A 25,157-nucleotide genomic window follows, 5' to 3' on the forward strand; every position below is an offset into this window, starting at 1 on the left:
TTTTGGAGAAGGCGTTGCCGCTCTTATCGTCCATGGTATTTTGATTCTGGCGTCGCGGTCAGGAGACATTGAACGAGAGGGTTTGCTGCCTTTTGTTTTATTTATCCTCTCTGCCTGACGGCCAGTTCTACACAAACGTGCTTCTCGGCACCTCAGTTGGTGCTGGCGGGTTTGCTCACAGTTGTCACTGGCAATCGCATGCGCCAACTCTTTTCTGCTCCTTTTTAGTGTCGCATTTTTTTATTGATTGACGGACGCCATTCTGTCCGGCGTGCCACTTTGATTGGATTGTGTGGGACTGCTTGCCAACGCCATCGGAGAAAACAGGCCGACTTTTTCACGTATTTAATTGCCACCTTGCGCGCAGGTATTTTTTTCACATGTTCTGTTGATGTGCAGTCAAACAGCGAGGGATTTGGAACTATGCGTGCGTGGAATTCTTCCTGCCATGTGAGCTGCGGGCAACACCGAGGGACTACCACTTTGACTCCGCAGAGTTGTTGTGTCTCTTTGCAGGGTTGGCAGGGAAATTCCATGCAGCCTGCTACTGCTGGTGTGTCCCCAAATTTTGTCACTCCTTGGGAATAATGTGCTTCAGCGATTGAGGGTGTTGATTGGGTTTGTGTGCACTCTGATTGTGTTTGCTACTTTGTGCGGGCACGCAACACTTGAGTGGTGGGAAAATGGAGCGGGGTGATGCCTGGCTGCGTCCCGCCCATTGTTCACTGCACGATGGTGTGGTGCACATTGTGGTGCTGACTCTGCGATGTGACTGCGGTCCCCTGCGCCGCAATGGTGGTGGGTGGAGGAGAGTGTTGACCCGCGGCGGGACGGTGGGATCGTGCCTCCTTTTCTCTTTGTTCCTTCCCCTTTGTGAAGGTGTGCACTTATTTTTTGTGTTGGTAATGGGGTAAACAGACCGACAACGTGAATAAAACAAAATAAAAATGGGCGATAATGTGGCGGTGTTGGGGTTGGTTGCACGCCTCGTGTTGCTGCGGGGGCGGTGGGCCTCGACTGTTTCACCGACAGGCGTTGCAGTGCGGCCGCATGGCGCAGCGACCACCGAGCCGTGCGAGTGCCACGGCCAACGCCACTGGGACTGCGGGACGAAACAGCCGCGAGTGTCCTTTGAAGCCAGCGGCACCTGCTGGCCGCAGTTGGGCGGTGCGAGTGGGATGCTTCACCGCACGGGTGTTGTGATGGCACCTCGCCGTGGCTCTTGTGATGGTTTTGACGCTGCAGCTCGACATGTGGTGGGGAGTGAATTGTGGCCCCAGTGGACCATGAGCAGCACCAACGTGAGGCTGAGTGATTTCCTTTGGAATTATGTCGGCGGCAGGGCGGCCGTTGATGAAAGACTACAATGTGACGATGGAGATGTTTGTTCAGGAGCTGGATGATTACGTACAAGACCAGCGGCTTCTTGAAGAAATTCTTAACTTCACTGCGTACCAAGCGCTGGAGGCCATTACTAAGCCTCTTCACGAAGGTGTGCTTTCTCTCGGGCAACGTAGGGACTATGAAAGAAAAGGATACGATCACTCCTCTTGCAAGGGGAAAACCAAACGGGGTACTCACGCAGGTACTGACAGAAGCGAGGCGGGAGGCAGAGGGAAGGCTAAGACGAACGCAAGAAATGAAATTTACCATTTCCACTAATATCGAAGATGTACATTTTAAGGGAAGAGCTCGCGTCAATGAAAAGAAGCTGAACGACTTTCTTACGAGGGAACTGGACGGCAGGGGCATTGTGGACACCAATCGGGATGTCTTGCCGGAGGAGTTTTTCAAGGACCCCACGAAGTATATCCGTGATAAAGGAGCGTTGAACGAAATACAGGCATCAGGTCATTATTTGGGTATGAAGCGAGCTGTAAAGGGTGAAGTGATCTTCGATGGGGATATACGCAAGCTTTGCGATAAGGGTGTCAACAATCTACCGGGGTGGTCGTTAGCTGCTGCGGAGGTAAAAGCAGCTGTTCATAACTCCACCAAACATTTCTTGGATGCAGCTGCCGAGGAGGCGAGGAACCCAACGACGACGAGCGCACCGGAGAAACTGGAGGGATGCTACGAGTCTGTGCACAATGCGAGGTGGAGCCATGCGGTGGAACTTCCGGACGGCGTGGAGCAAAAGAAAACGGGGACGGGAATGGGGGTGCATGAGGGGAGGCCAGAACAGTCATGGACGTACAAGAAAGCTGACGACGCTATCGAAAAGAATGACGCTGTGCAGCAATTCGGTGCAGCACCTCCCGTGCTGATGGTGCTCGCCTCGGAGAAGGGATGGCCGTACTCGCGGAATACGATGCAGGATGCTCCTAAGGACGTTTTTGTAAACTGTGAGGTGGATCGAGTGTGGCAGATCGTCAAGGGCGATCTAACCGCGTGGTTCAGCCCCCACGGCGGGACCGACTTTAAGCCCGAGCGACGTGTGTTGATTGGGACGCCCGGGATCGGGAAATTGGTGGCTGCCGGCTCGTACCTCCTCTACCAGCTGCCGCACGACGATGCCGAGAAAATCCAAGTGGTAGTCCACTGTTTTGGTGGAGGAGATGCGTACGTGTCTGACAAGACTACCAGAGCGGTGACAAGGTACGGCGATGAGGACATGTGCATCTCGGAGTTGAGAAGTTTGAGGGGGCATGGGAGGAATGTGTATATTATCTACGATGTGGCAAAGGAGGGAACGCCGCCACTGAGACATTTTGCGCCTACTTCTGGATGGGGCATGATTGCGGTGTCATTCCCAAAGGTAACCAACTATGATGAGTGGGCGAAGCAACTACAAGCCGCGCGAATCATCGTGAATTGCCCCGACGAGATGGATGTGAAGGCGATGTGTGCGCCTGGATAACGCGTGATGAGACTAAAGAGAAACAAGCGGAATACTGGAAAGAGGTCAAAAAACACATGTATCTTTTGGGACCGATTCCACGTCACGTCTTTGATGAGGAGGCGTTTAGGGAACGCTGTGGAGCGGTGAAGTTTGCATTGCAATCGATCAACGAGGTAACTGTGAAAGAGTACTTTTCACGGGGAGGTGAGTCGCCATGGTATTCTGAGGATCCGTCCCACAAGCCTGTGAAATTTGTTCGGGAAATATACGCAGGCGGTGTGACCCTTTTCAATGCACCGATATCTGCTTACCTCGAGGAACGGACATTGGAACGTTTCCCAAGTGTAACAAAATAAAATAGCTTTTTGAGGCTGATGTTGGCGTCGAAGGATAATATTTTGCCAATGTTTTTTGGATGGTTTGCTTTGAAATCGTTCACGGAGAGTGCCTTTGTCAGGGTAATAGCGACGAAACTCACGGAGTTTGAGCCGCCAACAGGACGTCAAGCAAAGCCCTGCGTCTTGAAGTTGGCCCCTGAACCGCATCCCAAGGGAGATGAGGGTTTGCTGCCGAATGAATATGAAAAAACGATCCGTAAAATAAAGTACGGCGTGCTGTGCAAACCGTGGGCCACAAACTTTCCGCTGGTGGACGCCTTTTTTTCTTGGAGCCCAATCCAATGACTCTGGTTGGGCTGCGGATGACTACGGCGGGTGGGCACCACACGACCGCCAGCACTGTGAGGCAGTTCACTGAGTGCCTGGCGGCATATTTTAATGGTTGGGAGGAGTTATCCCGAGACATGTCGTGGGGGATTATTTATGTGCAGCACCCAGACAGCACGCCGATGACTGGCTGGCAGAGATGTGATGTCGAGAATTCCAATAATGCGAGCGACGAGAGCCGTGAGACTCGGTGTTCTGGGAGGAAGAGGTGCGCCAGTACCAAGTGTCAATATCGTGCAGAGACTTTAGAAGAGACGAAGCTTTCCGAAGTGTGCAAAAAAAACAAATAATAATAGGAAAATAGATTAGGAAATTGAAAGTGAACGAGACAGTTCGATTTGTGGTAAAAAATATTGTGGGATTTATGTATTTTTGGATGCTTGTGTCCGAGCATGCGGTGCGGGTGCACCAGCCCCAGGCGGCAGCACCGCACACAAATGCCAAAATGTCCAACGCTATCGAACATAACAGTGAAAGAAGAAATTGGCGAGGGAGTGGGGTTGTTTGGTTTCTGGTAGAAAAACATTGGGTGATTTTTATATATTATTTTGATTGTGTGTGCATACGAGGCGTAATTGGAGAATTGCCCCGGTATGAGAGAATCATTGTGGCTGGCGGTGTCACGGCGTTACCGCATTGTCCATTTCCTTCTATTGTGTTCGAAAGCCCATCACTAACAGAAGCATCTTTAAGGGATGGACGACGAATAAGTTCTATTGAGGAAATGATGCGCTCCGTGCGACCGCATGGAGTGAGGCTCCGTGTCATGGCTGGGTGAGGATCCGCTTCCTCGTGTGGCTCTTTGGGTGATTGCTAGCTCCGTGTGCGTTGTGTGCCGGCAGCTGGCTGTGGCTGTATACCGTTGGCCGTGGGATTGAACTGGAGGCGGTGGCGGTGTGTCTCTTCTCGTTCTTGTCCATTGGTGGTTGATTGCTGGCGGTGTGTGCGTTTGTTGTGTGGAGGGCCGAATCCTCTCACCCGCGGACTGACGGCACTGCGATGGTGTGTGTGTGTGAGGGCTGGTGTGGAGTCGCTGGCCAGGGCGAGGGCCTTTGGCGATGCTTTTCCCGCCTGTCTTTTGTTCCTTCCGTGTGTTTGTGCTGCTTCTTGCTCTTTTCCCCTCTCACCCTCTTTTCCTGTGTTCCTGCGTGGAGTGGCCGCATGCTCACGGGCCATGTTGATTGTGAGTGCCTCTTGGCGGCATCCATTCATCTCCCTCCGCCTGTCTGTCTGTCATTCCCTGTTGGGTGTGGCGTGTTGCACCGCGTGAGGGCTGGCCCGCAAACACCGACGGCCCGCCGTGACTTGCCGTGTTGCTGCTCTTTTCTGTGGGCGATGGTTCTCCGTGCCGTCCCTTCGGATTGTCTCGTGCCCCGCTCTCTGCGTGGGTGCTCTGCTCTGCTCCTCACTGACCTTTCTGGTGTATTGCCGCTGTTACTGCTGTACTCTCCACTTCTTGAACACAGACACGCTAGGAAAGAAAGAAAACAAGCACTAATCGCTACTGTGAAATTCGAAGGCTCTGAAAGGAACAACAGCACACACACCGCCCACACACACATATTTATATGCTCTCACGTGTTGCTGCAGTGAAGGCACCCCACACACACAGTTATCGCCGCGTGACCGGATCCAGCGGAAGGAGGAGGGAAGGAAGAGACAGTGAGCCGCAGAGGCCCAACATTTCCCGGCGTTTGCTTGATTCTACGGTGCTGCTCCTATTTTTCGTGTTGATGTGCTGCAGTGGAGCTGCGACCGCTCAGGTGGAAAATAATGCTGATGCTTCAACTCCTTCTGTGTCGGCATTGACGAGTGCCATTACTGCAGAGGGGAGTGCTTCAGGGGGTGTTGAGTTGCCGCAGGGAATCGATCTATTTGTGGCGCAGACGACGCAGGTGCAGCCGAAGAAGGGGAATGACTCAAGTCGGAGGGATTCATTTGTTTCACCCTCTCTCGTCAGTGCTGGTGGAGTAATTGCTGCTTTCGCCGAGGGTCACATAAATGCCAAAAACTCCCATAACGAATCAACTAAGCCGTCTTCTGATGTTGTTGCGGAGTACATCGACTCTGCGTGGGAATGGCCCACTCTTGTTGGTGAGGTCGGTAACGAAACATGGAGGGCACACACTGTGCTTGGTAAAGCGGAGGGAAAGGAGAGATTGGATGTTGTGCACCACCCCACAACCACCACGAAGGGCAATAAGGTGTTTCTTCTTGCGGAAGGCTCTGATGTGTCCTACGAAGGTGGGAGTTGGAAAGAGGGCAGATTCGAACTAAAACTGGTTGTGGGTGAGGTCACGAATTCCACGGGCGGCGAGCAGAGTGAACGGATCGAATGGGGCGACCCCGAACCACTCCCGAAACCGATCTCTTCTGCTTCTCACGAAGGTGAATTGACGGAGTTCATTGCTTCCGGTGGCGCAGGTGTTCTGATGGAGGATGGCACTATTGTGTTTTCTCTGATGGCGAAGAATGGAGCAGAAGGCGTTTGCTCCATGATCATTTACTCGAAGGACAACGGCAGTACCTGGGTGTTCCCAGAGGGCACTTCGCATCCGAAATGCGAGACACCCCGCATCACCGAGTGGGAGGGATCACTTCTCATGATTGTTGATTGCGAGAGTGGCCAGAGGGTGTACGAGTCGCGGGACTTGGGGACAACGTGGACGGAGGCCATCGGGACGCTTCCAGGCGTGTGGGTCAACTCAGGATCGGGAGCCTCTCAGGATTTAAGCCTGCATGTGGATGCTCTCATCACCGCGACCATTGAGGAAAAGAAGGTCATGCTGTACACACAGAGAGGGTACGCCTTGGGGGAAACGGAAAGGGTCACTGCGCTCTACCTTTGGGTGACGGACAACAACCGCTCGTTTTCTCTTGGACCGGTTGGCATGGACAATGCTGGGGAGGAGGAGCTCGCCAGCAGCCTGCTGTACTCGGATGGCAAGTTGCATCTTTTACAACGGAGGGTCAGTGGTGAAGGCAGCGCCATTTCACTTTCCCGCCTGACGGAGGAACTGAGTGCAATCAAGTCCGTCCTCAGTACCTGGGCGCAAAAGGACGTTTTCTTCTCCAGCTTTTCTATACCCACGGCGGGTCTGGTGGCAGTTTTGTCAAACGCATCGGCCAACAATGACACGTGGGACGACGAATACCGTTGCCTGAATGCAAAGGTGAAGGATGCGACGAAGGTCAAAGATGGGTTTCAGTTGACGAAGCCTGGCTCCGGGGTAATGTGGCTTGTGAACATTCCGGATGATAAAGTACGTCATGTATTTTTGAGCCACAACTTCACACTTGTGGCGTCGGTGACCATCGAAGAGGCTCCGAGCGAGAAAACTCTACTGACTGCGGTGCTGGCGAACACTGAGCCCCAATATATCATGGGACTGTCGTACACCGCGGATAAGACGTGGGAGACAATTTTCAAAGGCAAGACAAAACCAACAACGGAAAGCAGGCATTGGGTGCCGAAGAAAGAACACCAAGTGGCACTCATGCTGCAAGGCAACAAGGCCTCTGTGTACATTGATGGCGAGTCGCTGGGGGAGGAAGAAGTGCCGTTAACAGGCGAGACACCACTTGAGCTTTTTGGGTTTTGCTTTGGCGCGTGCGACCTTGGTGATGATGGTGAGGAGGAGGCCAGTCCGGAGAAGCCCAGTCCGAAGGGGATCGGCAAAAAACCTCGTGTGACGGTGACGAACGTCTTTCTGTACAACCGCCCACTGAATTCCACTGAGATGACCGCAATCAAGGACAGGATCCCCGTTCCGAAGAGAGCTCCAGAACCACAAGTGAAAATTGCTCCCAAACCTGTCGCACCTGCTTTACCTGCGGTGCCTGGCCCACGGGAAGTACCAGCAGCACCGGGGAGGACAACTGTGGGGAGAACCGCCAATACCCAACATGCGCCAGCGGGAAGCTTGACTTCTGCTGGGAATGAGGGGACGGCACGAGAAAAGGGTGATGGTGGGGCAAATGGTGATGCTGGTTCCGCGTACGGGAGGGTGCTGCTGCCGCTGCTGCTTCTGCTGGGACTGTGGGGCTTTGCGACTGCGTGAGGAGTGTGCGGCCTCAGTGTGGGGCACTTGCGCTCTCTTCCACACCGACGCACATCCGGTAATGAATTACTCTCCGCAATTTCTTTTTTTTGTGATTCCGTTTTTTTTCTATCCCCCTAATTTTTTGCTTGTTGCCTTGGGGCAATCACTATGGACGTTTTTTTTTTTTTTAAATGGTTTAATTTGTTTAAATTTTTAATTTTTATTTTTCATCCCCCAACCTTCTATTTTTCGCTTTTGGGGGCAATCACTATGGAAGTGATTTTTCTTTTCTACTCTTCCCTCTTTTAATTGTTTCTGCTGCACTCTTCCTGTGAGGGGTGCCGTGTGTTTCCCGCCCAACTGCTCCACTCGCACACCCACCGACACGCTCACGACGACGGCCCTGTGCGCCTCGCCTGCTGCACGCATGAGGAGGGGCCGCGACGAACGGCGCGCTGAGGGAGCCGTGACGTGTGGGCGTGCGACGAGGGCCGGTGGGGCGGAGCACACATTTCTTTCCCTCTTGCTTTGTTTTCTTGCGGCCAGGGCGGGCAGACACCCGCAGCGCCACACACACAGCCACACCCTGCCGCCGTGTTTTTAAGATTTTTTCTTTGCGTGTGCATTTCTCGCGCCGGCACACCCTTCGGTGTCGGCCTCGTGAGCATTTCTCTCCCGTCTGATGATTTTTTTTTGCTGCGCTCACTCTCCCGATGGAGTGACGCGACTCCCGTCATGTCTGCGTGCTTCTCTCAGTCCCCACACACACGAGTGACTGTGCTCTGCGGGCTGCACTCACACGCCGATGAAAGGGCTGAGGGGAGCAGCAACACGCAGATGACCCCATGAAATATAAACGATGTGCGGACACGCAGAGGGCCAGACGGTTGAAAGACATTTAAATACCTTTTTAATTTTATTTTCGGACAAAATATGCAGACAATTTCTGGAGCAGCACGGTAGTTGGGTGCCTTTTTTTTTTGTGTGTGTTTTTCTTTTTTTCTTTTTCTTTTTTTCTTTTCTGTTATTTGTGTGTAGCCGTAATAGAGGACGACTTTTTCCAATTTTTTTCTTTTTTTTCTTTTTTTTATTCTTTTCAAAGTGTGTGGTGTGGAAGGGTGAAGATGAATTTTTGTTTATTTATTTTTATTAATTTTTTAATGAATTGCCGCTGCTTTTTCTGCAGTGCGATATTGTGAGCCTGAGCAGTCTTTTTCTCTTTATTTCCGCCATGCACCTCTGCTGTACAGTTTTGTTTGTGCGTCCCTTCACATGCTCTGCTCCTGTTTTTACTTCTTTGGTTCGTGTGTCTGCAGGCACACACACAACCACATGCACGCACAAAATACACATTGCAGTGGATTTTGATGCTTTTTTTGTAGCGTGTGCTGGCGGTTGCGGGTGGCTGCTGCTTCCTCCGTGGGCATGAAGGGAAGGAGGAGAGAGGGAGCGCGCACCGCGAGTCACTTTTCCTGCGGGCGTGATGCGCGCGGTGGGCTGCGACTGCTGTGGAGGGCCGCATCCTTTCGGTGTGCGCTTCTCCGCCATCGTGCCGTGCGTTTGCGCATGTCATTTGTTGTGCGCGTGCGTGCTGGGCATGTTTTTCCGGAGCGTTGGGCGGCCACCATCTGTCTATGGCGGCTTGTGTGAGTGAGCACGTGCGGATGAGGGTCAGGGCGTATGGAATGAAGGAATGGCTTGAGGAAAGGGGAATTCAATTTGGAGGGTATTTGGACCGGATTCATTTGGCTGCGGTGGACACATGCACGACGGATGTGTTTCCGCATAATGGGGGAGAATGCGACAGGATTTTCCGAAGCGGCCCGTCAATGCAATTCGGGTTTCATAGCACTGAGGCACAGTGGTCTTCCTGCAATGGCTGGTGGCGGTTCCTAGTGGACCGGTGTATTTATGCTGCTGCTGCTGCTCGAGGAGGCGTGGAAGTGCGATTTGAGGTGAGTGGCGGAAGGGCCACACATCCCGCAGTGACGGTCGTCGTTGGCCCAGCGGGTGCCTCTGAAGGTTTTGTTGGATGCAGCGTCCTTATGCCCGTCTCTGGATGGCGACATCCCTGATGCAGTCAATGAACGGGGCTGGGAGCGACGGTGAGACGCAAGCACGTGTGGATGTTCGGAGCGGCCGGCGCACCGCACGTTGAGAGCATGGCACGGTGAGGGCCGGAGCTAGAAAAGGGACACCGCGTGGGACGTCAATCCTCACTGCAGCGACCGCCACCGAATTCGGATTTGCTCGCATCTTCTGCGGTCCCTCTTCCTTCCCTCACTTCTGTGCCGAGGACTGTGCCGCGGGATCCAGCAGCGCGATGTTTGGCCGCAGGAGCATGGCCCGAACAAATGCTTTGTGGGAGGGGGATGTGCACTGCGACGAGAAGGAAGAAAATGTTGCGAGACGACCACCACGACAAGACCGGAGTGAAGTTGTGTTTTGTCCACTTGCGCGAGGGCAGCCTGCCACCTGGTCGGTTAGGCGGATTATTTTTTTTTGCGTCGTTGCGCTCTCTTTTTATTCCGCTGCGTTTTCTTGCGGAACTGCGAAGGGAGATTTGCAAGAAATTTCTGCGAGGCGTCCATGCCGTCGTCGGAAAAGCGGATTTCCCCTTGAAAAACGCTACTTTTTAAATTTGTTTTGGGCGGGGAGTTCCTGTCGATTCACTGCGACTTTGTTTTGCGGATTTGATGCGTGTGTTTCCGAGCGGTTCGATCAGTGCTCCCAGCCCACTCGGATGTGGTGTGCGCGTCGACGTGAAGGTGCCTGCCAGCCGTTTTATTGCCTCCCCCGCTGTGGCTGCCGCCGCTGCCTTCCTCTCTTCCTGAGGTCCTGCGGCTTCTTGACAAGATGTTTTGGAGAAGGCGTTGCCGCTCTTATCGTCCATGGTATTTTGATTCTGGCGTCGCGGTCAGGAGACATTGAACGAGAGGGTTTGCTGCCTTTTGTTTTATTTATCCTCTCTGCCTGACGGCCAGTTCTACACAAACGTGCTTCTCGGCACCTCAGTTGGTGCTGGCGGGTTTGCTCACAGTTGTCACTGGCAATCGCGTGCGCCAACTCTTTTCTGCTCCTTTTTAGTGTCGCATTTTTTTATTGATTGACGGACGCCATTCTGTCCGGCGTGCCACTTTGATTGGATTGTGTGGGACTGCTTGCCAACGCCATCGGAGAAAACAGGCCGACTTTTTCACGTATTTAATTGCCACCTTGCGCGCAGGTATTTTTTTCACATGTTCTGTTGATGTGCAGTCAAGCAGCGAGGGATTTGGAACTATGCGTGCGTGGAATTATTCCTGCCATGCGAGCTGCGGGCAACACCGAGGGACTGCCACTCTGAATCCGCAGAGTTGTTGTGTCTCTTTGCAGGGTTGGCAGGGAAATTCCATGCAGCCTGCTACTGCTGGTGTGTCCTCAAATGTTGTCACTCCATGCGAAGTAATGTGCTTCATCGAGTGAGGGGGATGATTGGGTTTGTGTGCACTCTGATTCTGTTTGCCACTTTGTGCGGGCACGCAACACTTGAGTGGTGGGAAAATGGAGCGGGGCGATGCATGGCTGCGTCCCGCCCAACGTTCATTGCACGATGGTGTGGTGCAAATTGTGGTGCTGACTCTGCGATGTGACTGCGGTCCCCTGCGCGGCAATGGTGGTGGGTGGAGGAGAGTGTTGGCCCGCGGCGGGACGGTGGGATCGTGCCTCCTTTTCTCTTTGTTCCTTCCCCTTTGTGAAGGTGTGCACTTATTTTTTGTGTCGGTGATGGGGCAAACAGACGGACAACGTGAATAAAACAAAATAAAAAAGGGCGATAATGTGGCGGTGTTGGGGTCGATTGCACGTCGCAGCGCAGCGGGAGCGCATCACGGACTGCATGTGCTGGAAAGGCGTGTGTTGAAGTGAGCGTGGCGTGCCTGTGAGGAGTGAGAATAACGGTAATAGTGACTGTGGGAGTGTGAGGAACGGGAAACGGGCGAAGAGCGCTCCTCTTTTGTTTTTATTGTTGTTGGACCGCGCCCACTTAATTGTTGTTGTGGTGCGTGACTCTCATTGCTGTATGGGGCGGTGCGTGGCTGTGTGACTTGTTTCTCTCTCTTTTTGCTTTCACTCTGCGTTGACGGGGCGTTAGTTTGTGCTGAAGGCTGCACGCAAGTGACAGGAGTGATGGCGATGATGATGACTGGCCGTGTGCTGCTGGTGTGTGCCCTCTGCGTGCTGTGGTGCGGTGCCGGCGGTGGCTTTGCAAATGAGGATAGGGCAGGTCTTTGGAGTGGTGGTGGACCTCTGCTGCAATCACAAGAACTTGAAACGCCTCTACAAGTCACGCAAGAATTAAGACGTGGAGCAGGAGGTGTTAAAGGACAAGTACTTCCAAATCTCTAGAGGATGAAGTTGAAAAAGATGAAGATGAAGATGTTGAAGAAGAAGAAGATAGTGAAGAGAATGACGAAGATGCAGGGGCGGAAGATGGAGAAAGAAAAAGTATAGAAAGGCAGAGTGTACAAGAAGGAACAGTTTTAATAGGCTCAGGTTCCAGGGAAAAGAATTTAAGTGGCAGCGGGCAGGAAACACGTCAGTCAATTGCACCTGCAGAGGGCATTTCTCATTCCGGCAGTCGGGAATCAAATGCCAATCCTACGCAAACGGAAGTTGAAGAAAAGAAGGAGCCCGACGAAAATACACCTGCAGTAGAGGACGCACTCGCGACAGGTAACGGAGAGAACACACTGCCTGGGGGCATTGCGGGTGGAATTCCTCCACCACCTCCAGAAGACAGTGTTGATTCCCGCGAACAGGATGGCGAAGACACCACGAGTGAAGATAAAAAAAAGTTCCGCCGCCTGACACCGCGGCCACACCACAAAGCCACCGAGACAAAGGCTCAGAAGGGACTGGGGAAGATACAAAAGCAACGACAGTAACCGCAAACAAAACAGATACGACGAATACACAAAACAGTGGCGGCAGCACCGCGGTCTCCCACACCACCTCCCCTCTTTTGCTTCTTCTTCTTGTTGCGTGTGCGGCTGCGGCTGCGGTGGTGGCCGCGTGAGAGTGAGGGAGAGAGAGCCGTGCACCGCCCGCACACACACTCGTCCTTCTCTCACTCTCTGTGTGTGTCCCCTTGCATGGACTCTCGCCCTCACCTCACCCCACGAAGCACACACATAATGTGCCCATTGTATATATGAATGCACAGCCATGCAGGCCCGTTGGTGCTCTCTTTTGCACCACACGCACCGCTGCCGTCCTGCCTGGCTGCATGGGCGGAGCACCGTAACTGTTTTTGTTTTTATTGCATTGAGTGGGCGACCTCTCTCTCTCTCTCTCCCTTTTTGTGTGTTTTGCTTTACGGGAGCAATGAGAGTGTGTGCGCTGGTCGTCCCACGCTTCGGCTTTTTATTGCTTTTCTTGTGGTTGAGTGCACCCAATTAGCCTTGTTTTTGGATTGGTGGTTTGCTTTGACTGCGGACACGTGACCTTTTATTTTTTCTTTTTTATTTATTTGAGATAGTGTCAGTGTTTCTTATCCTTGTCAAGCCATGAAGTGTTTTCTTTTATGTACAGCATGTGTCGGTTGATCCACGTCACCCCACGGTCTGCAGTGCTGCTGGTGCTTCTGTTTGTGATGATTTTTATGTTTTTGTTGTGCCGGCAGGTGCTTTGCTGCCAGCCTGACGTACTCCTGCTCTTCTGACAAAGCGATGCGTGCGGACAGGGCGAAGTCGATCCCGGCTGTGGTGAGGGACGTGCCTTTTGGATCTGAGGGTGCGTCGCAGACATGCACCGTCATTGGGAGGAATGGATGGGTGCCCACCCGCATCAATGTGTCGACAAGGGACCTGGATGGTACCAGGAAGTATTGCAGCTCAGAGCGGTATTGCGCAATGAATTCATTGGTGGCAATTGCGAGTGTGAAGGTGACATTGTTTTTCTATGCTGAGAAAAGGGAAATGTTTGTTTTGTTATACTTTGCTGCCACTGTTCGTTAATGGCCTGCGGGCTGTCCGTAGCGATGTGGCCAGGTTTTCCTTCTTTCTGAACGATGCTGTCGTGCGAGAGGGTGTGTTTCCAAATAGTCGGATGCTGAGTTTTCGAGGACGGCGGCATTCCCACAGCGTGTGCGGCAGGGCCTCCCGTGTATTGTCGGGGCTCAGCGGCTGGTCGGGGTTGCAGTAGCGGAGGAGTGGCTGAAGGGCTACGGCTGTCATTGGAGCTTGCAGAGTTGCGTTGTCCGTTTTTTGCTCGTTGATACGCTTGACATTTCCGGTAGTGACCTGCGCGTGAGGCACTTGTTGGGAAGACCGTGGAGCTGTCGCAGAATCCACGTGTGAGGCCTTCTGCAACGATTGGAGTGCCAGGGTTAGTGCGTCGGCCGTGTGCCTTCATATTGTGGACGGACGAGAAGACGCTGCTGCAGCTTGGGCAGGGCGACGTTGATCTGCTGCTCGTCATTCTACGAGGAGGTGCCGTGGACACGCCAGGTGGAGGTTCCGGAGGAGGTCGGGGCGGTCCTGCCTCTTCAGTGTGGGAGGAGCAGCACCACCGAGATAAAGGGTTGCTTGTGATCTGCAGGGCGCGTGCCGGTCTGTCGAAGAGTGGGCAGGAGGACGTCCATCAGCCGCTTGTTGGTCGGCAAGGAGTGGCGGTGCTCACGTCGGGAAGAGGTTCCGGTGGAGGCAGAGCACAGACGCGGTCCCAACAGTACCGCAGCACAGTCGATCCCAGAGGGCAGGGACGTAGCGCTGCCATGCCTCAGGGCATCACAGGCCTTGGCTCGAGAGGGCACCAAGCTGTTTCGCACGGACGTCTGACAGCATGGAGAAGCCACGGCGGAGGGCATGATTGCGGTCCTCCCGTTTGCGGAGTATTTCAGCTCGGGGCAGGCTGCCGCTGCAACACACTCGGCCTGCTACATTCCGTCCGTCCAGGTTCCTGTGGGACTGTCACGGCTACCGCTCGTACGGTGCCTCGGTGCATCTCCAACCATGTGATTACAGTGGCCAGAGACGTTGCACACGCCGAGGTGGAAGCATCACAGTCAGCTTCACGCAGGGAAATGGCGACATGTTTCCGTTGTGGCAGCATGCCTGCCTGTCGCGGGATGCCGTCCTCCGTCCCTGCAGTGTGGGATGGCAGATGGTGGTCCGAGTCCATGTAAACGGGTGGACGTCCAGTGGGAGACACGCAGTACGCGTTGCGCAGTCACGTCGGGAAACGAGACGCTGCGGCCGCTGTTCCACGTTGCCTGTGCCGGGTCGTCGGACAGCTCAGAGTCCATGCCGCTTGGGGTGGCGGCGAGGTCCTCTCCTGCCGTCATGGACGGTGAGCAACCGTCCCGCGGCTCATGGTGTGAATTCAGGTCGCAAATAACCGCTGCGGGGCCTAAGCGACGAATGTTGCCCGCAAAGTGAGCAGCGTGAGCCATTGCCATGGAAAGGCTGCGGAACTCCACCACTTAAATGCTGGGGCTGGGCGGTGGGCACACGCGGAAGGCGGTGGTCTCCAGGCAGTTGGTGCCACGAGCGACAGGCGCTCGCACGGCAAGGTGTGGCGCACCAAGAAGGCCACGCCACCGGCACGCCCACTGCAGGCCTGGCGGAAGACACCGCAGCCAATGAGCCGCGTCGCTGGGGCTCACTGGTGCCTGCACTCCTGCAGAAGAACCATGCCGAGATGGTGCTGCGCCAGTCGAGCAGCAAGGGCAATCCTGAGGGGCAAAGGGCCTGAAGTGCTGAGCTGCCAGACAACTACGAGGCCATCCTCATCGGGCTGCGGCTCTTGCGGACACCACCGCAGCGGATGGTGCCGACGGAGTGACCGCAATGAAACGACTGTGCGGTTCTGTCAGTCGAGCTGCAGGCAAACCGCCTCGCCGCTCCACAACCGACAGAGCGTGGGATCTTCTCGAGGGGTGACGCCGTCGTGGTCCCCATCACGGTCGCAGCAATGGCCTGCTGCAAACACTCCCACAGAGAGACAAGGAGAGTGTGTGGAAGAGTGTGCCGAGAACACAGCGACTGCCATCGTGGCACCGTCCGTCACGCGTCAGCACACACCTAGCAACACAAACACACAAAACAGCAGGCGGGATGCAAGAGAACACGACAGTCCTTTTCAAAGCCCACGCGCTGCCGCAATCGTGTTACTGTTCTCCCTTCCGGCGCGCCCTCCAACCCCTATCGCTCCGCACAGCCGACGAATCCCCATCTGCCGATGGACAGCAAAAGAGACACATCGGCACGTGCAGCCGCTGGGCGGAGATCAATCCGTAGTTATACCAGTCACCGTCAATGACAAATCAAATCAGTCAACTGCTGCACGCCGCCAACATCCCACCCCCAGTATGTCAATGGAATAATTCGCGTGCACAGGCCTTCCCTCCTCGCGAGGGCCACCGCAGCCAGAATCATCTGCATGTGTGCATCCGTTCTCAGCATTCACGCCGCTCCACAACGTGTGCAACATGGCATGTGTGTGCATGTGCTTGTGTGTTTGGCAGCGCCTATAATTGCAGAGCAGCTATGCCGCACAAGAGAGTCCAAAGAAAGCGAGGCCAGAGAGATGCAGATGGCACACACGCAAATTACTCAAGCCATCACACACAAACACACACACGCAGCCCGCGGAATGGGTGCTCTCAACCACAACACAAGTAAAACAATAAAAAAAGAGTAAAACAATAAAAAAAAAGCCGAAGCGTGGGACGACCAGTGCACACACTCTCATTGCTCCCGTAAAGCAAAACACACACACAGGGAGAGAGAGAGAGGTCGCCCACTCAATGCAATAAAAACAAAACAAAAACAGTTACGGTGCTCCGCCCATGCAGCCAGGCAGGACGGCAGCGGTGCGTGTGGTGCAAAAGAGAGCACCAACGGGCATGCATGGGTGTGCATTCATATATACAATGGGCACATTATGTGTGTGCTTCGTGGAATGAGGTGAGGGCGAGAGTCCATGCAAGGGGACACACACAGAGAGTGAGTGAAAGACGAGTGTGTGTGCGGGCGGTGCACGGCTCTCTCTCCCTCACTCTCACGCGGCCACCACCGCAGCAGCAGCCGCACACGCAACAAGAAGAAGAAGCAAAAGAGGGGAGGTGGTGTGGGAGGCCGCGGTGCTGCCGTCGCTGTCGGTAGTCTTCGTGTCATTTTCCACAGCGGCGGTTTCGACTGCTTTTTCCTTCGTATTGCCGTGCTCCTTTTCATCTTCTTTTCCTTCTCCTCTCCCTGCATCATCGGATTCCGGTGCATTCTTCGGCGTCCCCTCATTACTGGTGGTACTGCTGACAGCTGAATGTGGTGGTGGCCCTTGCGGTGTTGGGGGTTCGACGGGCTCCTCTGGAATGGTAGCGTAATACGTACAAATAAACTCAACGTCACGGTCATGAGTTACACCCGACTTTTTATCATAAAAAGCGTCACAAACCCCCTTCATCACTTTGTGAATACAGATCCTCTCAGCTGTCACATTCAGCTTCCCTCCTGTCGTGCTTTCATTCGCGCATTCTTCCCGAATCAGAAAATACCAATTCAAGATCAAATTCTCCTCATCCGTTCTTTTACTGGCAACAACACCGGCAGGAGCTTCCACCACCTCATTGGCAAAACCACCGCCGACACCGCACCACAGCACGCAGAGGGCACACACCAGCAGCACACGGCCAGTCATCATCATCGCCATCACTCCTGTCACTTGCGTGTAGACTTCAGCACAAACTAACACCCCGTCAACGCAGAGTGAAAGGGAAAGGAGAGAGACAAGTCACACAGCCACGCCACCAAACAGTGACAACAATAGCATCTCAGCAATACCATAAGGCAGCTGGAATTAGTAAAAAGGCAAAAACGCACACTACCCTGCAAACCAGAAGCGGGAAAGTAAAAAAGCACAACAACAGAGTTGAGAGTCCGGGAAGACTCTCAAAAAGTAAAAAATAAAAAAACGATCAGGCACGACTTTCATTTCATGTGCCAAGCAGCATAAAACGACCGTGCGTTGTTGTGGATACATAACTGTTTCACAAGAAAAATAATAAAATAATAAACAATTGTACTGTTCCACCAGCCCTCACAAAACACTCTTCACACTTCATTGCGGCATCCGGCCTGTTCCTCCAATCCCCCTTTTTTTTTGTACAGTCCGCGGCGCGCACAGCAGTAAGGCTGGCAACGGTGTGGGCCACAAACAAGAAATAAAAGTAAGAAACACTTCACTCATGAAATGTACGGCGATTAACCATCGGACGGAAAAAGGAAAAGAAGGGCTGCTGACTATCCCATCCGTGCACCAGCAGCAGCAGACAATAACAACTAATCATTAAAAAAGAAAAGAAAACACGCGGAAAAGGCGGCACGTACTGTCCATTAGAGATCGCACAACCGCATTCTACGGCTCATAAAAATGCCAATTCCCCACACACTCCTTGAAGTAAAGGCAGAAAATGCCCAAGGCACACACCCATGGACGGCACCGTCACCAATTCATTTTGGGAACAATAAAACAGTGGAGCCATTGACATCAGTGGTGCTGTTTCCCGCGCAAATTCCCCCTTGGCGGGCACTGGCACCGCTTCCCCCGCAGCCGCGTCAACGCCCGGATCCTGTGGCAGTTTGGCCGCAAAATTACCCGGGGCACAGTGTCGCTTTTCCCTCCTTGCAGCCCGCTTCAGTCTGTTTGCCACGCAAAAGGGGCATCTGTAGTTCCTGCCTGGTCAGTGGGCGGCTGCACAGACAGACATGCGCCAGCGTCACCTAACTGCAGCCTGAGCCACTGCAACCGTCACCTCCAACGTAGAAGCATGAGACGTCGAGCAACTGCGCCCCACGTGTAACTGTCGTTGCTGAGCTCCCCAAAATTTTGCCACCCACGCACACGGTGCCCATGCCGTTGTGGAGCCCAACTGCCACCCGGTACGTTCTCTCCAGCCCCCAGTTCCCGTGCTGCACTTCTCCCGCCTCACCGTCAAACGCCACCTCCCACTTATTGTCCGCCGTGACTGACAGTCCCACCATCCTCACACTCCCAGCGCCACCCACGACAACCATAAGGGCGCTGCCGCTGCCTGCAGGAGCCGCCCCAATTGTCGCCGTCGCCACAAGAGTGAAGCCTTTGTTCACAATGTGGAATCGTTGATTCCGCCACCGATTACCCATAGGCCACTCTGCCCACACTCCAGGCCCCTCAAACGTCACACCGCCCTCAACCTTCGTTGCTGTCCCAATCACCGTGGCACTCGCCGCGAGATATTCCTTCACCCAGCAATCCCTCTCACCCTCGTTGGACAAATATCCGACCAGCCCACCCGTGGGCGTAGGAGTGCTGCAGGCACCGTCGGATGCGGTTCCCTCTTTGCTGGTGGAAGTGCAAGGCGTTGCGACGTTCTTGTCGACTGCATCCCAATTCCTCAGCGCAGTCCTTATTTCCTCCAGCTGCTCAGTGAGGGTGCGAGCACAACACGCCCTTTTCCTGCATTCCACTCGTACAGGGCAAACAGTTCACCGCCCTTGTACCGCTGAGTATCTGCGTTTTTGAAAACACCATCAGCACATAACAGTCCAATGGGGTAAAATCGATTCATATCAGTCATATAAAGACGCAACACGCTCGTGGCTCTCCGAATATTATTCTGCCTGAGAAAAGCAAACAGCATTACACTCCTCCCCTCGATGGATACCGTCACGATGTCGAGTCGGCCACAAGTCGTAGCACTCTTCAAGGCCTCAGTCAAGACATTCAAATGAGCTCCGCCGAATTACATCCATTTCTCCCCCATTTCACCGGACTCATGCAATTTCCCGTCATGGCCGCCACGCATGGAGGCCATGAGGGGTTTTCCCTCCCACTCGAAAATATTGGGATCAGCGCAATCCCGTCAGCGAAACCCTCCGCAGGGAACACCCAATTCCTGCCACAGCCCTTCGAATGGATGATGTTGCAGACTTTTGTGTTGTCCCCCTTCACAGTCACAAGGGGAAACACAATCGCGGTGCCATTCGCCACCACGCCCCTGCCGCCAATACCCCAGAAACCATTCCATGACTTCGCTCGCAGCTGGCCGTCAACAACAGCCTTGGAAAGTTTCTCAGCACCACACGTAATGCGCTTGCCCCCATCGTTGGAGACCAAAAACGTCACCCAAAACAGGCACAAGCTCCCACCTGTGTGGAGTTTCCAACATCGCGCTGGCATTTTTCGCAGGAAGGCGTTCCACAGGCAGAAAAATATTGCCGTCTTTCGTCAACGCCTTGGGACCGTTCAATTTAGACGCGTGAACCGCCTCTTCTCTTCGTTCCACGGCAATGTCCGTCCTCCAGTCCGTCAAGCTCTCCGCTGCAATTCCTTTCGTCCACTCCTCCCGTCTAAAACTCACGTACTTTGACCAAATGCCAACACTGGCACTAGAAGCGACTCCCTAATTGACCTTGGCAATACCCACAATTAAGCCATAGTGGTTCAACAAGAGAATGAAAAATAAACGACTTAACAACATTTTCTCCATAGCTGTTGCCTCTCAAATGCGCCAGAAGACACCCTCGTTTCCCATGGTACAAAAATAACCGTAGGCTTTGGATCACTCGACTTACTGGCACGCGCACCTCCAGTATCGCAGCACATCATCACGACGAGGAGGAGCAGCACCGCGGAAGTAAACACACGCCGGGACATGTTGGGCCTCTGCGGCTCACTCTCTCTTCCTTCCCTCCTCCTTCCGCTGGATCCGGTCACGCGGCGATAATTGTGTGTGCGGGGTGCCTTCACTGCAGCAACACGTGAGTGCATATAAATATGTATGTGTGGGCGGTGTGTGTGCTGTTGGTCCTTTCATTGCCCTCGAATTTCACAGTAGCGATTAGCGCTTGTTTGCTTTCCTTTTCAAGTGTGTGTGTCAGAAATAGGAAGAAGAGCACAGGGAAGCACATTAGACACACCAATGGGGTGCACAGCGTGTCACTGCAGCAGCAGAAATCATTTATTCCAACCATTCACACGCCGAGGTGGAAGGACTGTGTGTTTTTTCAAAAAATTCGACGCACGACCTCCAACAGACGTGCCAGCGCTCATAGCCAAAAAAAAAAAAAAAAAAGGGATACCCGCCTCGTGGGCAACAGGACAACATCTCCGGCCCACACAAAAAAGCAGCGGGAAAAGCACTAAACAGACAACAGTCAGCGGCACACACGCCAGACCCAGCTGTGCCGCACGGAGCCAGTCGCCTGCCCTGTTGCTGAGAAACACAGCATGGAATTTCCGCCGGCCATTGCGTCGGGGATGCACGCCAAGCCGTGCACAAAATCCCACCAGGACCCAAAGCATTAACTCTAACTTCGCACACATCCCCCATAGTCGCATCCTCGCCATTCCGAGCTGTGCCTCAGAAAGTGGTGAAGGGCAGCGTCGAAGGAGTCGAACGCCTCCGCACCGTCGCAGTGCATCAGACTGAATGAAAGGCCAAAGTCCTCCACACTCATCACAGACGCGTCACACGCGCCGCCGTACTTCTCCCTCATGGAACGCCAATCGAAAGTAAATGTCAACTCCCTCTTTCCCAGGGCGGCAGCGTGGGCCACTTCAAACGCCGTCCCGCAGTCCGGCCCATCCAAGCAAAACAGACACAGGTCCGCAATGACGGCGTCGCGCCGCCTTACCATCTCCATTTTCTTCACCCACATCTCCCCAGCCCCTGGGGCCACGTTTCCAGCGGGAATGAGCGGCAACGCGCCGTGCACCCACAGAGCCGTGCGCACACGATCCTAGCACGCCGCACCCGTGTCTGCGTCGAACACAGCGGGGTCAGCAATGTACACTCCACACATTGTGAAACTGCCACCTTGGCTCCTGTCCTTCCGCTCCTCCAAAAATAAAAGAAAAGGAAGCGGAAGAAGTAAATCAGAGAACGGCGCCGTCGCAACAAGGCAGAAGCACGAGGAGCACCACTCACGCAAGACAGGCGTCGCTCGCAAGCAACGGAAACACAAGTTGAAGACAGAGGATGCCAGGAGCACAAAAATGCAGGCCTCCTCGGAAGAATGCGCCCTCAATAAAATGAACGCGCGGCAAGCAAATTAAGAACAACTGTGACGTCGCTGACGCGGCAAGCGGCAGACAGCGACGGGCAAGGTGCCGCTGACGCTACTGCATTGTCCACATTCCGCTCCGCCGCCCTCGCCCAGCGCCCAACGTGGAGCGTGACGCAGAAAAGAAGAAAAAAATAAAAGCTGCGGATCGCATCGTTAGAGTGTGGAGGCTCCACGTATTGCGGACAACGGGCCCACGCACGTGCCGTCCATGCCGCCTACATCAGGACACCTCGGAGAGCAGAAATACGGCCTCCACGCCATCCAGCGCGTTGCTGGGGCGGCACGGTAGTGGTGAGGCAAACACACACACACACCTCATCCACAATGCGGCAAGTGAACGGCAAAAGAGCACAGCAACCACAAAGCAAACTCCACACACGCGCAGAAGGGAGCGCGCTCAGCCCGTCACTTGTTTGTTAGTGAGTGTGTGCGTGGGATGGACGCCACATCAGCAGCAGCTTCGACGGCATCGACGTCTCATACAATAAAACACTCGGCATCTCCACCTCGTGACGCCGGGCCCCAGAAAAACAATATGTGGGCGCAGCGCCTCCACCCTTCAAGCCAGAAGCACGGCGCATCCAACAAACCCGCCTCCCACCCCATCGTGTGGGCAAGACAAAGCAGGAAGGCTCACACATTAATGCCAGCAATACAATCCCCACGCGCTGTGCACCACAGTGTCAGCTGCGTAAGCATGTGCGACTTTCAGACAATGCAGAACAAAAACAAAAAACGCATTGACGATGCACAGTGGTCCGAAAGAAATACATATGTCACAGCCATCCTCCGTCTGCAGCACGGGATAGTGGCCGCACAGGCTGCAGTTGCGGCCGTACTCGCACGCCTTCAGCGTTCACAGCGTGTGCAACATGGCGTGTGTATGTTTACTTATGCTTGTGTGCATGTCAGCGCCTATACATGCAGAGCAGCCATGCCGCAGAAGAGAATTCAAAGGGAACAAAGGGCAGAGAGAAAGATAGCACACACAAATCACTCATATCATCACACAAACACAAAGTCTGCGGAATGGTAGTACTCAACCACAACACAAGTAAAACAATAAAAGAAACAAAAAAAGCCGAAGCGTGGGACGACCAGCGCACACACACTCTCATTGCTCCCGTAAAGCAAAACACACACACAGGGAGAGAGAGAGAGAGAGGTCGCCCACTCAATGCAATAAAAACAAAAACAGTTACGGTGCTCCGCCTATGCAGCCAGACAGGACGGCAGCGGTGCGTGTCGTGCAAAAGAGAGCACCAACGGGCCTGCATGGGTGTGCATGCATATATACAATGGGCACATTATGTGTGTGCCTCGTGGGATGAGGTGAGAGCGAGAGTCCATGCAAGGGGACACACACAGAGAGTGAGAAGGACGAGTGTATGTGCGGGCGGTGCACGGCTCTCTCTCCCTCACTCTCACGCGGCCACCACCGCAGCAGTAGCAGCATACGCAACAACAAGAAGCAAAAGAGGGGAGGTGGTGTGGGAGACCGCGGTGCTGCCGTCACTGTCGGCAGTCATCGTGATATTTTTCTTTGCCTCGGCTTCGAGTGGTTTTTCCTTTGTGTTACTGTGCTTCTTTTCACCTTCTTCTTTCCTTGAGGCGTTGGATTCCGGTGCATTCTTCGGCATCACCTCTTTACCGTCCTTTTCAGCTTCACTATTTGCAGTATCGTTGGCGGCTAAGGTTGATTGTGGACCTTCTGTTGGATTTGCTGGTGAATCACCCGCTGGTACTCCCGGTGGCGATCCCATTTCTGCTGCTTCGACCTTTGAGGTTTCTGGAGTTGGTGTTGCCACCGGTTTTTCCGCATCATGCGACGGTTCTGTTAGCGGTGTTGAGGTATCGATAGTCTCCTCTGAATCGCCAATGTAATTGTTGCAAATCTCGTCAGATTCAAAATCACGAGATTCACTCGGCGTCTCATTATAATAATCGTAACAAATCTCCTTCATTGCAGCATTCACACAGCTCTTAAACGCTGACTTATCCAGCTTTTCTCCCTGCGTATTTTTTTTTTTGCAAGTCTCATTAGCATCAATATACCAAATTAAAACCATATTCCCATCCGCATCACCACTACCTACCCCAGAACCATCACCCTCCGCCTCCACCGCAGCACCGCACCACAGCACGCAGAGGGCACACACCAGCAGCGCACGGCCAGTCATCATCATCGCCATCACTCCTGTCACTTGCGTGTAGCCTTCAGCACAAACTAACACCCCGTCAACGCAGAGCAAAAGCAACAAAAGAAAAGCCACCGCTAAAACACACACAGTCACCGCACAGTCACAAATGCCAGAAGCCCATCAGAAGTAGCAAACACCATGAGGCAGTTGGAATCAGTGGAAGGGAAAACGCACAAAAACAGCCCCGCAGTAATTAACCAGCAAAAAAAACAAAACAATTAAGCAAAAAAATTAAACAAAACACGAGTAAAGAAGCAAAAAAAAGTAAAAGCACAAAAAAAAAAAAGAAGCTGCACCGAATGGCTCCAGCGTGCATGAACTCACATGCAAAAATGCGTCCACGCAAACAGTTGTGTGCTTGTGATGCGTATGAGTGTGTCTGGGATGCGTTCAACGTGACGGATACAGGGAGCAGCAACACGGAGCACACAGCAGCGCAGCTGAAGCAAATGAAGCAAAACACAATCATTATTTTCTCTTATTTATTTACATCGGACCACAGTGGACGCACACAAATCCCCGTGGTTGAGTGCTGGCACGCACAGCCCGCACACACTACTTTAGCCCACAGTGGTGTACACCAGCGCGGATACGGCGAGCAGCAGCGGTGCACACACCCACGCAGAGCTGCTGAGGCTGCCGTCGATTTCGCGCAGAAGTGACGGTGCGCGGGTAGTCGTCGTAGTTGGCGCCTTTGTCGTTGTCGTTGTTGTTGTCGCAGTTGGTGCATTTTCTTTCTCATTTTGTTCATTTGACATATTGCTCTTATCAATACCTGCATCTTCAGTAGTGGGTTTCCCATCATCTTGATCCTGTGTATTATGGGAAGTATTTGGTGGCTGTGGCGTTTCGGTTACTGTAGCCGTTGTATGTGACGCAAGAGTCTCCATTTTTTGTGAATCTTCTGTCTCTCTCCCTTCTTCGTTTTTCTCTGGTGGAGAAGGAGTTTTACCAGGCGATTCCGTCAAATGATCTTGTCCTTCTGGCTTAGAATTTGGTGAAACGGGATCACTTCCAGATTTACCAGCTGTTTCTTCACTTGTTGTCACGCACACGGACGGGCAGCAGCACAGGGCGAGCACCAACGGGGAGCACAGCAGACGGCACGTCGTCATCGTGGGTGTGGTCGTTCAGTGGTGTGGAGCTGATCTGCACAGTGAGGGACATGGAGAGCAACAGGGGAGACGAGAAGTGCGGCAGACACACACACAGAGGGCACACCACATGAGGAGAGGGCAGCAGCCAGGCATGCACCGTAC

At 53.6% G+C, this 25,157-nt stretch overlaps 6 protein-coding genes and 4 pseudogenes across 6 annotated transcripts, besides 16 other annotated features; 4 read left to right on the plus strand and 6 right to left on the minus strand.

Annotated features, from left to right (window-relative positions):
* Positions 1-11,252: a sequence feature (areas not merged during assembly with more than two copies in the genome that could not be assigned to a particular haplotype).
* On the plus strand, positions 1,400-3,871 carry Tc00.1047053506765.10 (annotated as a pseudogene).
* On the plus strand, positions 5,136-7,628 carry Tc00.1047053506765.40 (trans-sialidase, putative; the record flags this gene model as incomplete). The annotated part of the gene is made up of 1 exon (XM_806428.1): positions 5,136-7,628. One exon carries the CDS (start codon positions 5,136-5,138, stop codon positions 7,626-7,628), a length of 2,493 nt encoding a protein of 830 aa, XP_811521.1.
* Positions 7,576-7,601: a microsatellite.
* Positions 7,786-7,838: a sequence feature (AT_rich).
* Positions 8,583-8,631: a sequence feature (T-rich).
* Positions 8,675-8,707: a microsatellite.
* Positions 8,738-8,772: a sequence feature (AT_rich).
* Tc00.1047053506765.43 (uncharacterized protein) lies at positions 9,934-10,587 on the plus strand (the record flags this gene model as incomplete). Its single annotated transcript, XM_806431.1, has 1 exon — positions 9,934-10,587. The coding sequence occupies one exon, from the start codon at positions 9,934-9,936 to the stop codon at positions 10,585-10,587; it is 654 nt and encodes a 217-aa protein (XP_811524.1).
* Positions 11,253-11,367: a sequence feature (heterozygous, non-Esmeraldo-like haplotype).
* Positions 11,368-12,214: a sequence feature (areas merged during assembly that could not be assigned to a particular haplotype. This can correspond to areas where the two haplotypes were merged or to regions with more than two copies in the genome that were merged during assembly.).
* On the plus strand, positions 11,778-12,668 carry Tc00.1047053506765.46 (annotated as a pseudogene).
* Positions 11,995-12,105: a sequence feature (GA-rich).
* Positions 12,215-12,242: a sequence feature (heterozygous, non-Esmeraldo-like haplotype).
* Positions 12,243-16,954: a sequence feature (areas not merged during assembly with more than two copies in the genome that could not be assigned to a particular haplotype).
* Tc00.1047053506765.49 (uncharacterized protein) lies at positions 13,437-14,069 on the minus strand (the record flags this gene model as incomplete). The annotated part of the gene is made up of 1 exon (XM_806433.1): positions 13,437-14,069. One exon carries the CDS (start codon positions 14,067-14,069, stop codon positions 13,437-13,439), a length of 633 nt encoding a protein of 210 aa, XP_811526.1.
* Positions 16,653-17,300, minus strand: Tc00.1047053506765.50 (mucin-associated surface protein (MASP), putative; the record flags this gene model as incomplete). Its single annotated transcript, XM_806429.1, has 1 exon — positions 16,653-17,300. One exon carries the CDS (start codon positions 17,298-17,300, stop codon positions 16,653-16,655), a length of 648 nt encoding a protein of 215 aa, XP_811522.1.
* Positions 16,955-17,723: a sequence feature (heterozygous, Esmeraldo-like haplotype).
* Positions 17,724-22,518: a sequence feature (areas not merged during assembly with more than two copies in the genome that could not be assigned to a particular haplotype).
* Tc00.1047053506765.58 lies at positions 18,138-20,399 on the minus strand (annotated as a pseudogene).
* On the minus strand, positions 20,939-21,433 carry Tc00.1047053506765.66 (annotated as a pseudogene).
* Positions 22,519-25,157: a sequence feature (heterozygous, Esmeraldo-like haplotype).
* On the minus strand, positions 23,122-23,883 carry Tc00.1047053506765.74 (mucin-associated surface protein (MASP), putative; the record flags this gene model as incomplete). The annotated part of the gene is made up of 1 exon (XM_806432.1): positions 23,122-23,883. One exon carries the CDS (start codon positions 23,881-23,883, stop codon positions 23,122-23,124), a length of 762 nt encoding a protein of 253 aa, XP_811525.1.
* Positions 24,101-24,187: a sequence feature (A-rich).
* Positions 24,459-25,013, minus strand: Tc00.1047053506765.80 (mucin TcMUCII, putative; the record flags this gene model as incomplete). Its single annotated transcript, XM_806430.1, has 1 exon — positions 24,459-25,013. The coding sequence occupies one exon, from the start codon at positions 25,011-25,013 to the stop codon at positions 24,459-24,461; it is 555 nt and encodes a 184-aa protein (XP_811523.1).
* Positions 24,571-24,616: a microsatellite.

This window comes from Trypanosoma cruzi, genomic scaffold (assembly GCF_000209065.1).
Source record: "Trypanosoma cruzi strain CL Brener 1047053516725 genomic scaffold, whole genome shotgun sequence".
In the NCBI taxonomy this organism is placed as follows: Eukaryota; Euglenozoa; class Kinetoplastea; order Trypanosomatida; family Trypanosomatidae; genus Trypanosoma; species Trypanosoma cruzi.